Source organism: Varanus komodoensis, unplaced genomic scaffold, assembly GCF_004798865.1.
Source record: "Varanus komodoensis strain SLA01 unplaced genomic scaffold, ASM479886v1 scaffold60, whole genome shotgun sequence".
Lineage (NCBI taxonomy): Eukaryota > Metazoa > Chordata > Lepidosauria > Squamata > Varanidae > Varanus > Varanus komodoensis.
The window spans coordinates 751,270-765,587 of NW_025336223.1; the positions used below are offsets into that span (position 1 = coordinate 751,270).

At 43.7% G+C, this 14,318-nt stretch overlaps 1 protein-coding gene across 1 annotated transcript in view; it reads right to left on the reverse strand.

The window, feature by feature from the left end:
- Nucleotides 1-1,661: 1,661 nt before the first annotated feature.
- SIDT1 (SID1 transmembrane family member 1) overlaps nt 1,662-14,318 on the reverse strand; it is a 52,664-nt gene continuing 40,007 nt past the window's right edge. The window contains exons 16-19 of the mRNA XM_044449654.1: nt 14,053-14,158; nt 8,059-8,169; nt 4,252-4,365; nt 1,662-2,016 (exon numbers count right to left, since the gene is read on the reverse strand). Of these exons, the coding sequence (XP_044305589.1) occupies nt 1,954-2,016; nt 4,252-4,365; nt 8,059-8,169; nt 14,053-14,158 (394 nt within the window). The 3' untranslated portion in view covers nt 1,662-1,953. The remainder of the gene's footprint in view (nt 2,017-4,251; nt 4,366-8,058; nt 8,170-14,052; nt 14,159-14,318) is intronic.

The following is a 14,318-nucleotide window of genomic DNA, read 5'->3' on the forward strand; positions in this document are numbered from 1 at the left end:
ACCATTAGCATGACTGACTGATCCAGAGTTTGCTCTGTCTATCTCTGTTGGCTATCCCACCCTGGCTGCCATGAAACTTGAAATCCAGGCTGGTGGATGCGATCACAAGAGGAAGCCCAGTTTGGCTTATTCTTCTTGGGATTCCTACCTTTAGGGGTTTTCCACAATAATTGCTATGAAATAAAGCAAGCATATTGGATAAACCACATGCTCACTTTAACTTGGACTGCATTCAGTTGATGTTATGCACTTTTAGTCCTTTAATACAGAAACAAAATATAATTTAAAATTCAGGAGTACAAGCTAATGACTATGTAAGCCCATATTTCAGGTAAGAATGTTGTTGTTAGTCGCGAAGTCATGTCTGACCCATCGCGACCCCATGGACAACATTCCTCCAGGCCCTCCTGTCCTCCACCATCTCCCGGAGTCCACTCAAGCTCACACCAACTGCCCCAGTGACTCCATCTAGCCACCTCATCCTCTGCCGTCCCCTTCTTCTTTTGCCATCTATTGTATAATATCAATTTAAAAATACAGTAAAATGTGAAGCACTCCAAGTATGCTGGTATAATTTTACTGGGTAAAATTGGGATGGCAGGTAGACAGTTAATTCACAGCAAAGGTGCAACTTGAACCTGGGTCTTTCCAGCTAGCAACTTGCAAGACTGAGTACCACACACTGCCTGAGCTTTCTAATACACGACAGTAGACAACAGTTCAGGGCTAGGGTTAGCTTATTAGCTATGAGTATCTAGGTTAGCAGAGAAAGTTCTGGAATACTGTCTCTTTAGACAGTGTGAGCTGGAGGTCATGACCCCAGGCATGTGTAGCCAGTGTTTGAGCTAGCAGGATTTATGAAAACGTTTCTTGCAGTAAGTGGTATAGGAATAAAAAGAATCCTGGTTGGAGTTCTCATCTTCCTTTGAACTAGCTGCAGGCAAGGGCAGCACTGGATACTCTGCACCCAAGCAGGATTTCACTATTGTGCTGAAGTTTTATTACTCAGATAAACAAAGGGCAATTCAAGCTGTGTTAATGACTGCTGTAAGAATAAAGGGAAGTACCAAAAACCTTTATCATTCAACTGACATGCCTTTACATCATTATTACAAATGTGGATAATAGTGATACATACTTTATTTTAGCAAAATGTGGTACAAGTGGGTACACAGCCCCCTGCTCCATATAATCCTGTGTTTAAACAATAACACAATTTGGTAAGAGCATAGAAGTACTTTCTTCAGCTGCTACCCCCCCCCCCCAATCTTATCAGAAGAAAAACTGGAGTTCAGGTTCACAGCAAATGTCCAACAGCAAATTGCTGATATCTGTAAAAGAGCAGCAGCAGCAATATCTAAGAGACAAAGACAGTTTATCTTGAAGCAGTATAACTGCAGTACATTGTAATGCTGCATTGAACATTTGATAAAAGAACCAAAATTTGCATGTCAATCAAAAGGGCCAATGCTGTAATGTAAAATGGCAGGCTGAGAAAAGCAGCAGATTCCATTAGATTATTAGTTTAGATAGAAGTGCTTCCTGCCAATTGTGCTATAAGATTACTTAAAATAGGCTGTAAGAAGTGGGGAAAGTACATTTTCTTAGAATATTTTCAAATTCAAATTGCCATCCCATTTGCAAGGGTGCAGACTGGATACGTCAATCTAATGTTGATAGTTCAAACAGTTAAAAGAACTATTTTAAAAAATCAGTGTGCATCTGGAAGAAACGTCACAAACTGAGAACAAAATAATATATTGGGAACTTTAAAAATGCGTATGTCTTCTGGAAAAGACCTGAAGGGTAGATGCATAAATTTCTTTGCCCCTCTGAGCCACCCAGTGACAAGGAAAAGCCTTACAGATACACCCATCAATTAAGCAGGTTTCTGTGTTCTGGTTCTGGCTGATGGGACAGTGTTTCTGTGTGCTGCTTCATTGCTATTCTTGCTCAGAAGACCAGTATCTTGTCTCTCCGCACAGAGTCCAAGTCATCATCCAGCGTGAGTAAGACCTAGACCAAACAAGGCAAAACTGAAGTCAGGCCCTTCACTGACCTTGTTCATGGCTTCCTTTCTTTTTTCCAGCAAACAGGAGAGTGGGCAGGAAAGAGCTGACTACTCCAGCAGAGGCAGACCCAAGAAACTTGTCCCAACTAGAGATGAAGAGCTTCCCAGTTTCTGAATAATACACCTTCCCTACGCATAGTATTTCACACACACCCGCAACTCACAAAGTGCTACTTGCCACAAATAGGTGGGAGGAAACAGGCAGGATGAGGAGAAGCTCTTGCAGTGGTCTTTATGTCTACATACAAATGCCCCCAGCATGAACTTGAACTCCTAATACAGGAGGATCAATATGACCTGATAAGTATAACTGAAACTTGTGGGATGACTCCCATTGCTGGAATTCAACAATTGAAGATTATAACCTGTTCTAGAACAACAGAAGGAACAGAAAGGGAGGCAGAGTTGCTCTATATGTTCAATACGTATCTCTGCACAGAAATCCAGGAGGGTGAGCTTAGTAGCCCCATCAAGAGCATCTGGATTAATATAAATGGTGCAAGGAATAAAAGGAGCACAGTGGTTGGAGTCTGTTACAGACCAGCCCGACAAGAAGATGATGAGGATGAAACTTTTGAAAAGCAAATTGCTAGTGTTTCAAGGGGACATGATGTCAACCTTATTGGGGGCTTCAATTTCACAGATATCTGTTGGGAGATGAATTCTGCAAAACAGCCCCTCCAAGGGATTCCTAACCAATGGCCTAGGGAGGCTACAGACTTTCCCTCATTAGACACATGCAAAATGCAACTGAACAGCCATCTGAGAGGGATGGTTTAACTTGGTTTCCTGCACTGAGCAGGGGATTGGCCCTGGTGGCCCACTGGCCCCTTCCAACTCTACTATTCTATGACTGATCACTGAAGAAAATCACATTCTTCACCCGAGACAGAAGACAACATCACTTAATTTCGGTCCCAAGCCTTCCTCTCCAAAGGAGAGGAAGTAACACTAATTGGATATGAGGAATGCACTTAGAATCTACATCCCAAAGATATCAAAAATTCAGCAGCGGTAGTATGAGTTTTCTTGCCAGCACTTTTGAGCATCCCTTTCTTGCCTTTCTCTTGCTTGATGACTGGTCAGCAAGCAGGGAAACAAACCACCTCTCTGCATTTCATGGTTTGGGAGATGATTGCAGCATCACTTGGGCATGACACCCCCCCCCAACTCCCCGCCCGCCAACCCAGGATTAAGAACTTGCTAGGAATTTCCTCTGTTCTATGTTTACTCATTAACAGGGGTGGCTGGTGAGCCCTTTGTCAGTGAGGATCCTCCCCTCACTCCCTGCAGATTTTGTTTGGATCTTTACAGGGATTTGTCCATGGTGCTCTATGGTGGCAAACTTACTTTGGGATGGAATCCAGCACCTTAGGGTTGCTGCACGATGGACCTCCACGGCCATGCCTTTTCTTGGCTGTTGACTAAAAAGGAACTTTGCAGCAAGTTCAACTTCCCATTCTATCACTGAAAGCTCAAGAATGCAAGTGATTCTCCCCATTCTCTTTGAAGTAACTTGTTGTCTTTGATAACATCAGAATGATGTGTCTTTCTTTCATGAGTACCTTCTAGGTACAGTGGGCACAGCCCACACCATGTTTTGTAAAACGTTTATGTTCATATCTTCCTCTCCATGAAACCAAAGGCACTTAAAAGAGTGGAAGTGGAGCAATTCTTTAGCAGTGGCTGTCTAAGTATTCACATGACATGGAACCTTTGACGAATCACTAGTAAAACTCAGTGTGAAGTCCAGCCCAATTTCACAACACTGCTCACAAAAGGCTGCTTCTGGTGGTTGCTAAGCTGACTGACTGGGAGGATCTAGGGTGCTTGTACAAGTCCCAAGATGCATGTTGAATCTAAAGGTGTGAATTCATGGCCACTGGTTCTGATGACTCCATGCTACATTTTGGACCAAATGCAGCATACTAGATGCTGTGAACAAATGGGGAGAAGGCTTGAGGGCTGTTCATGGGCATCTTGCTGGCCAACAAGATGCTGAACTAGATAGGTTTTCTTCTGATCCAGCAGGACTTTTGTTATGTTCTTATTCATGGCTGATTAACATAACCATTACAGATGCAAGAAAGAAAAACAAACAAGTATAATATATGAAAATACTTGAATGAGTCTAGAACCCTGTCTGGCACATCTTAGTAGAAGATGAAGGAAAGCCTCACCAAGAAGGAGAAGAACAAGGCAGCTGCTGAAAGGAAGTGCCAAACATCATGGTCATCAAAGAATTCCAGAAGTATACATGGGCGGTTTTTCTCCCGGGATTCTGCTGGAGTTTCCTGAGGCAAAAACAGACAGTCAGTAAATTCCAGCTCTCTCAAAAAATTCTGCTCCTCCAGTGTGGCACAGATCTTGAAATGTGCTAGCACTACTTGTGTGTCAGAAAATCAGAAACCAATGTTGCTTAGTAAAACACACAAACGTCACAGTTTCTGCAGCGGGCAACTGTGAGTTTACAAGAGACCTTCACAATAATTCTTTATACCGTTGGCAGTATCAGATTTCTGGATCATATGGACTGATTGGAATGCAGCAGAATACCCACCCACCTGATTGGAACTTCCACCTTTCCTGACAGTCTTGTACTTCTACGAGTGCTTGAGAAAAGGCAGAGATACAAGATTCATGATCTTGGTTTCTGTTTCTTTGTTGTTTGGTGGAAGAGAGAATTTAGCCAGGTGATGATCACATTTTCTTTTCCGTCCAATGGTTAAAGACACAGGAAGGCAACTTGACTGCATCTGCCAAGCCAAAAGGCAGGCAGTGGCCCAGAGAACAAACTGATGAACAAGCCAACTGAATGGATGTTCTGGGCAATTTGATGGAAAAGTGGCATATAAGGATAGTAAAATAAATAATACACAATGCAGCTGATAATACTTTGGCTAATCCAATGAAATCCAAATGCTTAGGTTAAATTATATACAGATATGCAAATACACACAATATATATACTGTGGATGCCTCAGTATTGTACATCTTCTTTTTCCATAAGAGATGTCATTCTGCTGGTGTAGACAATTATCTTTCATTCAACCTTTGTCCAGCACAATCCAATTTACTTATTAGAGGAAAGTATCAATTTAATCACAAGAATAGCTAACCCACTAAAACAAAAGGACAATAGCTGCATTTAGAAGTAATGGATAGCATCTACATTTGGATCAACATCCAAATGCATTATCTATGCATTTCCTAAAAACAAAGATGTCAGGTATATACTCTGGCATTTCTGCAGATTCTTGAGATCATGAGGTGGACAACTCTGTAGTTATAGAAGACAGGTTCTAGGCATCCTTGTGCATAACCGACTGTCAGGAATACTTGCAGTTGCAAACATTTTGTACCTTTGGTTGACAGAAGACAACAGTGCCTGACAGCTTGTGCTGTGACCTGGGAACTAGGGTGAGGCAGGAAGGGCGAATGGGGAGTGACAGTGAACAGACAGTTCCCCTCAAAAGCACACAACCATGTTTCATTACCATAATGAAGTCTTTTTTTAAGGCATGCTCAAAATAGGCCCAGCTTATTTAGCTCAGTACTGTCTATTCTAACTAGTAGGGGCTCTTGAAGGTCTCAAGCAGAAGTCTTTTGAAAGACCTCTTCCAAAGACACCCCCGCAAACATGAATACTGTATGCTTCCTACAGTAATGGCAGCCAGAGAGGTGTGGTTCATCAGTTCTATAGTTCATCAGTTGAAGTTTGACCCGTTTTCTCATGCAAACTTGACTTCATGGGGAAGTCCACAGGGTGGCCTTGGACAGGTGGGCTGCTTTTTACTCTGACTCAATTGGTGAGAGTGGATGATGAGTTTTTTGTCACTTCTGTTTTGCTTGTCAAATACAACTTGGTTATTTCAGTTATATGGCCAAGCTTGCAATTGCAAATTTGACTAGAAGCTAGGTTTCTAGCTTTTACAACTTCAGCACATCTTCTGCTACTGAAAGTATTGACCACAATTCAAGTTTACCAATACTGTTTATCTATGACTACAATAGAATAGGCAATTAGGTGACTGGTTTGTCTAACAAATGCAACACTGCTTTTGCATCTAAGTTAGAAGGGTCTAGGGATGATAGGTTATATCTTATTCAGCAAAACTTCTGTTTCATATTCATTGGGCACCACAATGTCTTTTTAATAAGGTCGCCTACCTGCTGGAGGTGTAATAGTTGTTTGCTACACTGACCCACATATTTTAGCAATGTCCAGTGGTTGCCTGTTTTTGGATGGCAAAGTACACACTGAACGTTTTTAAAGATTTGATGATGCACACATTCGTATAAATTATTTACCTGCTGAATGGAACCTATCACAAGGACAATGTAAATGGACTTTCCTTTTAAGAGCCAAAAGGTAGATATTACAACATTGGAAAAAGAAACTCCCACCTCCTTAACACAATCAATTGAGGACCTAATGATGCTTTCAATATTGTACTGCAGATGGATATACATATAGATATTTGGTCCACCTTTTCTGAAGCTTATGCAAAACTGTTTCTACTGAGAGCTGTAGTACTACATGCTTATTGATATACATTTCATACATAACTATTGTAAGAAATTTATCTTCATTTGTATAAGGAGACTTTTTATATGTTTTTTGTTTCTTTGTTTTGGTGAACTTCAGGTCAAGAAAAATTATTTTAAAAACTTAATGTGTAGTCTATGGTTTAGCTCATTTCCACCCATATTCAGCTGTACATCTAATTTGTGTGTGTGTGAGAGAGAGAGAGAGAGAGAGAGGTTCACAGACTGCAGATCAAATTATTGCAACAGAGGACTAAATGAAGGCTTGCTGAAAGCTGTTCTCTCAACTTTAGCCCCTTCCTCCATGTCTAATAGACCACTTTGTATTCTGGGAAATGTATGAAATATTGGATAAACACAGGAGATAACACTCAAAGCAGGAAAAACAGGGTAGCACCACCCTTGAAAATACAGATTGACCACCTGGGGGCCCTTCTGGATCCATCTTAAGCCCTAGGTGCTGAAGCGGCAGTTGTGGCCAGGTATGATTCTGTGCAGGGCTGAGCGGTGCAATGGCTACACCCGCACCATGCAGAATGCAGGTTTAGCCTTCTTCAAATACCTGAAGGGTTGTCACATGAAAGATGGCAAAGACTTACCTTGTGCTGTCCCAGGAGGCAGGACTATGTTGAAGGAACTTTAGTTACAGAAAGGCATCTGTTGACTGATCTGAGAAGTGTCTTCTTAACAGTAAAAGCACTTTGACAATGGGAGCCATTGCCAATGTGGGGAGGAGGAGAGGGGGTGCTTCCCTCGGCTGGAGGTCTCTGCGCAGAGGCTGAACAGCCACCTGCAATGGAAACTTCAGCTCTGAACTTCCTGCACTGAGCAGGTTTCCCTGGGCGGCTTATAATGATTCTGCCAGCAGAATAAATCTACAGGTCTGATGTCTGGATAGATTTGAATGGTTTCTTAGCTAGTTTTCCTTTGAGTCAAACATGCATAAGCTTGCACTTAATGGCCTCTATGGTTGCTTAATGGAATGAAAAGTCTATTTAGTTATATTGTACATATCTGTATAATTAAGTTGCTTTTGTTAAAAACTGACTTAACATTGGGACTCACTCCAATTTTCAGAAAAGTATTGGGGTAAATGGTCAAGCAAGTGTGAATACATGGAGACCAAGCTGTAAGCAAGCAGCGTGTGAGAACCAAAGAAGGTGCTTATATGGTGTGGAAGTTAAGGCTGGGTGCTCTAATTTGCAATGCCCATGGGTTTGGGGTATATAAGCAGTTGTCAGTACTTTAATGCTTCCCTTCAACCAGAGATGGGGATCTTTTTTCCTTCAAACTGCCAGGAACGATAGATTATGATTTAAAATATTTCATTAACACAATGGCAATATTCCATTAACACAAAAGTGCTTCAGTGTTTCTCTGTCCACAGAATGAGCATCTCAAATATGTTTGGTAGCTTAAAGTGCAAGAGAGAAACTCACCTCCCAGCTGCTAAGGTTTTGAAAAAAGAAATAAAGGGCTGCAGCCCAAACCACAGCTGTGGCCACGATACAGAACAGGGGGATGGGCAAGAGCCTCTCTGCGTTCCGGAGCTGGAAAGACAAAAGCCTTAAAGTGATCCTCCCAAGTAAATGCTGTTTGAATGAACACTTCCCAGAACTGTGGGTGCACAGTTAAGCCAGAAAGCACCTCAGTCAAGTCACATCTGAAAAGGCTTCTGCTCAGACCACTCACTGCTTTGAACCCAAAGGAACCTGCTTGCATCTTTTGGCAGCTGCTTTTCATTCTGCCATGATCTTAGCATAGTCAGTTGTCAGATACTTCATCTTAAAACTGGAATCTGCCCAAGCATGTTAAAGAGGGCCAGTTGAGGATTTGATGGGAAAAAGGTTTCTTGTTCCATGTGCATAAGAACTCAAAGGCTTCCATGTTGCCTGGGGGCTCTAGGCTTTTAAAATTAACAGGGCACTGCATCTACATGGACCCTGAATTCACTGCTCCAGCAGGGCATCCCTAACTTTCAGGATAGCACCCTCCCCAGGTCAGCAGGCAGGAGTTACAAATCCTGAAAGAAAGGAACTACCTATCTGGAATCTTTCAGATGAGATTTTTTTTTGTTAAGTTCCTGCATATTCACATCTTTTCGGGCTTTTTCCTCTCTTCCTCCTCTCCACTCCCACTTGGCATATCTCAGAAAGAGCAGGGCCTTTGCACAATTGGCAGGAATAGGATTGATGGCTGGATTACAAGAAATTAGGATGTGGCTTACAGGGCTAAGTTAGAGAAGGGAATCATCTAGACCAGCCTTCCCCAACCTTGTGCTTCGCAGATACATCTGGACTGCAACAGACTGCAATTCCCAATCAATGGCCCTGCTGGATGGGACTTGTGGTCCAAGTGAAGGACGCCCCGTTGGGGAAGGCTGATCTAGACAACAGGGTTACAGAAATCTGGAGCCCCTTTGTTTCATACAAGAAGAACAAAGATCAGGATGCAGTACACATCTATATTCTGTTAAACACAATTTAAACATTTTAGAAGAATTTCATTTATAATGTAGTTGAGAAAAAATAGGTGTACTCTTTTGTTGTGGCCTTTGCTACAGCAGTGGAATAGCTGGCACACCTCTGCAGAACAGCCTGGGTGGCTGGCATGGCTTTGAGGCAATGCCAACACAGGTCTGCAGAGGGGCTGCTGTGGCTCTGTAGAAGAGATGCTTGCCATGCCTTACTCAGAGGGAGACACTGGGTGGCGACAGGTGGCAGGTGCCCCAGAGAGCTGAAATGGTTGCTTTCCTGTGGAAGCATTTGCTGTAGGAAAGGAGTGCCATCGGGGCTCTCCCTGTGCATAACAGACATTATGAGATCTGCTCTATGATTTTCCTAGTTTCCAAAATCAGTGGAGGTAAGTGGCCTGCCCTGGACTTTTAGAAGCTGAATTTGCTCCTTCAAAGGTGCAAATGCTAAGAATCCTTGCTGCAGCTGTTGCCAAAATAATTTCCTTGCAGCCAAGACATCTGAGGCAGAATTCACATTCCAATCAAGAATGAGCTCCCCAGATATACACTGGTTTCCTTACGATAACTGCCATGTTCAGTTCTAAGTGCTACTCTTTAGATTGATCAGGGCCTGATAATTCACCTGAGGGCACAAAGCTTATATTTCTGTCTAAATGACATCTTGAAGGGATGCTGGACTCAGCTCAGTCTATGACTGATTCCTCTGAAGAATGACAACACAAGGTCATTGTTCACAAGCCCAAGCCGCTTGGTACGGAGTATCCATACCTAACCCCCAGGTATTAGATAAGCTTTGGTGAATCTAATTGCCTGAAAGGACCAAGCAATGAGCAGGCCCAGGAGTGAAGCCAGGGCAGGACAATGGACCAAGAAATAGTTCCTGAAGCAAAGCAATACTGAAACACATACGCAGGCTATCTTTAGCAAAAGCACTCTCACTGACTGGTGTTCAGTCAGGTGCCCCATGATTAAAAGGTAAAGGAAAGGTAAAGGTTTCCCTTTGACATTAAGGTCCAGTCATGTCTGACTCTAGGAGGTGGTGCTCATCTCCCTTTCCTAGCCGAGGGAGCCAGTGTTTGCCTGCAGACAGTCTCCATGGTCATGTGGCCGGCATGACTAAACACCGAGGTGCATGGAACGCTGCTACCTGCCCACCAAAGTGGTACCTTTTTATCTACTTGCATTTGCACGCTTTCAAACTGCAACGTTGACAGGAGCTGGGATGGAGCAACAGGCGCTCACCCCATTGTGCAGACTCAAACCAGTGACTTTTCAATCAACCAGCCCAGCAGCACAGCAGTTTAAACCACTGCGCCACCTGCATCCCTATATTATGCCTGATTAGGGGCAATAATTAGATTGTCACAAAATCAATACACTGAGTAGTTTTCTCCAGGTTAGTCTTAAGTCATCAACCGGAAATTTCCCAATCCTGGCATGAACATGTGCAGATTAGATTGTGCCCATGCCAAGCTAATCCCTTTGGACCATGAATGGCCTGAGAAACAAGTCCTCACTGAGAATTCAAAGCCATGATTGACACAGCCAGAGTGTCACAGTCTCCAGTGTCTCTGTCTGGCTGCAGAGTCATTTGCCCTACAGAAGCCTTTGTATAGGAAACCTGGGCTTCAAGCTCTCAGTGTTGTAGCATTGCCCATGGGCCCCACTTCAATCTACAAAATCCACTGACTCCTTGCCCTCCAAAGTCAAGGAATCGGTGGGGTTTGAAATAAGCTGGTTTCCTGGTTACCACACAAAGCAGCAGGATGCCACACTAGCTTGGGGTTGCATGACAAGCATACTTAGCTGGCTTTTGATCATCTACTGAAATAACTGAATCTGGAGGCCTGCCCCAGCGGATGCCTTTCTTGTATAGCACATGCTCTGGCTGCCGGCACCCACTGAAGCTGAAGTGGCTGTCTGCTTGGAGCCCTCTTCTTGCACCCTTTTCCTTTGTTGAGAACTGAGTGGCTTCAATGCACCCCAGCTGGGGCTACAGAACAGGACAGCTTTCTTTCATGTGGCCTGTCTTCTGGAGGATTGATTCCCAGCCACAGGGGCTCATGGAATACATGGCACCATTTGGCAGGAAGATGGCAGCACATGGAAACTACCCACAATTCATGAAGGTATGAATACAGGTAAGAAAAGTAACTTTGCACTATTGTTTAGCATTACATGTGTTAGCCCCATGGTATGTATTTTGATTCTTGTTTGGTTAATAAAATTCCCCATTTTCAAAGAAGTTTGAGTGTGTATATGTGTCACTGGGTCACTTTTGCTAAGATTCACTGGTGCTGATGTTAAAAGGTCATTTAATGGGTGTTACTTGTGTACGCACACCGAGAGAAGATATTTGCTAAAACCTCACATGGAGTACAGGATCAGTTCTAGCTGAGATCATGGCTCAGTCTAGATGCATTTGCTGGATTTGTTTCAGTTCATGCAGTCTAAAGGCAGAGAACAGGATTCTTGGAGAGTTAACATTTACCACATGTGAGCTTGAACATCCTAACCAGCTGGTCTCAGCAGCCAAAGAAAGTTTGGCAGTTTGGGTGGCAGAAGTAATTCATGTCTCCTTACATAAAAGTATTGTTCTATCTGTGTTGAAATCAGTCATAGAAACATAGAAAACAGAGTGAGTCAGAAGGGGCCTCCCAGGCCATCTAGTCTGACTTCCGGCACCAGCCGGCTCCGCTCACGACATGCCCACCATGTGGACGTCCAGCCTATCCTTGAACACCCACACCGATGGGGCCTCAATGACCTCTCGTGGAAGCCCATTCCACACCCTCGGGGTTCTGACTCAGGAAGTGCTTCCTGGCATCCAAACGAAACCTTGGCTCCCTGAGCTTTGCTCCGTTGGAGCAAAGCCGAAGCTTCAGTTGGAGAAGCTATCATTTATCTTCTGTCCCATGCTGGTAGGTTGTTAGCTTATCATTTTTGCCTCCATATTAAGTCCTGCTTTGTGAATCCTCCTTACATTTAAGGAAAGGCATGAGTTGCTTGCCAGACTGATCTATTCCTAAGGGCCCAAACAGATGTGATCCCAAAAGTAGAAATACAAGGGGGGTGCCAATCTTTTCTTTTTGTTTGCTTTAAAGCAACTGGAACAGGAGAAAAGGTGCTCTAAGTTTCAGTTTGACAACTACTCTGAAAGGAGGGAATGTTTTTTCCCTTTAACGCACAAATAACCTGGCCCATATTTCCACACCCCACAATAGCCTTACTGTGTGTTTGGTGCCTATGTGTATTGTGGGCTGGCTTGAATCAGAGAAATGTCAGGGGGTTGCAAAGGATGTTTTAATGCAGGCAACCTCTCTTGCCAAGAAAATGGCAGAGCATCTTCCAACCTGGGGCTCAGTAAAGACTGGGGAAGAGCCATGTGCTTCACTTCCTTCTGCTTATTTATCATAACAACAATGGCCCCACTGCCCTTTTTGTGGTTCAAGGGAGTGGAAGAGAAATCCCTGTCCCTTTTCTACTAGAGCTCAGAAAGCAGCAAGGCAGCCAGAGGCTGTCTCCCCACAAAGCAGTGGCATGCGAGGCATGAGGGGCTGAGGCCCTCTCCTCCAAGGGGGAGCGGCCTCATGTTCCAACCCCGCCCTCTTCCCTCACAGGCTGCAGCTGCTGCCTCTGCAGGGAATGGCCTGCCTCTCCTGCGCCCCCACCCCCGCTCCTAAAGTGGACTCCAGCACAGATTGGAAAGAGGAAAGGGGAGACAGAGGTGAGCTTGGTCTCCTCCCAGAGTTGCTGCTGCTGGAATCTGAAAAGGAGGGAAAGAATAAAAATTGTGATGCCCTGAGGCCCTTCTTGGACACAGAGAACATTTCTGCATCCAGTTTCAGGTATGCAACATCACTAAACTGCTAGAATGCTAAAGCAATGCGTATTTTAGGATATTCTCCTGCCTTTTTCAAGAAAATGCGATGCAGTAATCAGAAAGTGGCACGGTAGGGGTGTGTGTAATTAAAAGCAGGACTGCCGCACAGTCCTAAATATGTCTACACAGAAGTAGGACCCACTGATTTCAAGATGACTTTCTCTGAGGTAAATGTGCATAGGACTGCAACCTGAAAAGAAGGCATGGCACGGTAATGGAAGGCACTACAGGAATAGAAGAGAACTGGAGATGTTTAATCATGTTTAAAGCACGGGAGAAGCAGCACCCCTCAACACACATAGAGTTTTTTTTGGCATCAGGCAAGCTCTGGTGGGTGCATAGTCCTTCTTGACCCTCAGGGGTTTGTACTTCCTAGATAAAGGTGAACAGACATGAAGGAGCATGATGACCTCTTGTTTTTTTGAGTTCAAAACCACAAAGTGTCTTGTGATGACCTGGCTAAAATTCACAAACTTATTGTGGCTTAAGAAGTGTTCATGGATTACAGCTTACTACCTTAAAAGGCAAAATAATTTATTGGCTCTTGGTATTATGCCCCTTGGCTCAGAGATGGTGTTTGCTGTTCCACCTCTGGAAGCAAAATGTCTTGGGCCAGAACTAAAAGCCCACTGCTTTGAGCCTTTCCAAGACTCAGTACCAGACTGCCAAGCCTGAGATCCCCTTCCCAGGTCAGAGCTGAGCTGGCCTAGTGTTTGTGTGCACTGTCATGCTATGCACCAAAGATGTTCAGGAGACCTCTAGGACAGTATCAACAGCAGCTGCAACCCCACAAAAATGTGTGAATGTCTCTGGGATGCCAGGGATTGAATCTGTGACCCCTACCCTGACCTGGGGAAAAAACAGAACCAAGAATGCCCAGCAGCTGCCTCTTGCTCAAAGATTCAAAAACCTGGAGTTGATTTTGGAGGAGCAAATGTGGAGACCAAGCCTTGGAAATCCACATTTTGGCACAGAAGCAACTTTTTGCAAAGCTCATTGTTCCCATTCATATCTGGAAAGCAGTTTTTAAAGCTCATACAACATGCAAGATAATTGAATTGAGGCATCGCTTACCTTCATAATAACGTAAAAGGCAAGATACAGCAGAAGATTACAGATAAAGATGCCCAGCATGTATGAGGCAAAGTCCTTAGGTCGATAAACCAGTCCGAAAATGGCACTAAGAGGATGGAAAAAGGTTATGCAGTCCAAGATGCATACACAAACTATGCACTGCTCTTCTGAATTACTTTGGCTAGGATAACTATGACCTTCTAGAAAATAAGCTCTTGAGTCTGGATTCATGTTCTGTCATCATCACTGTCATTACTGTCTTTTTA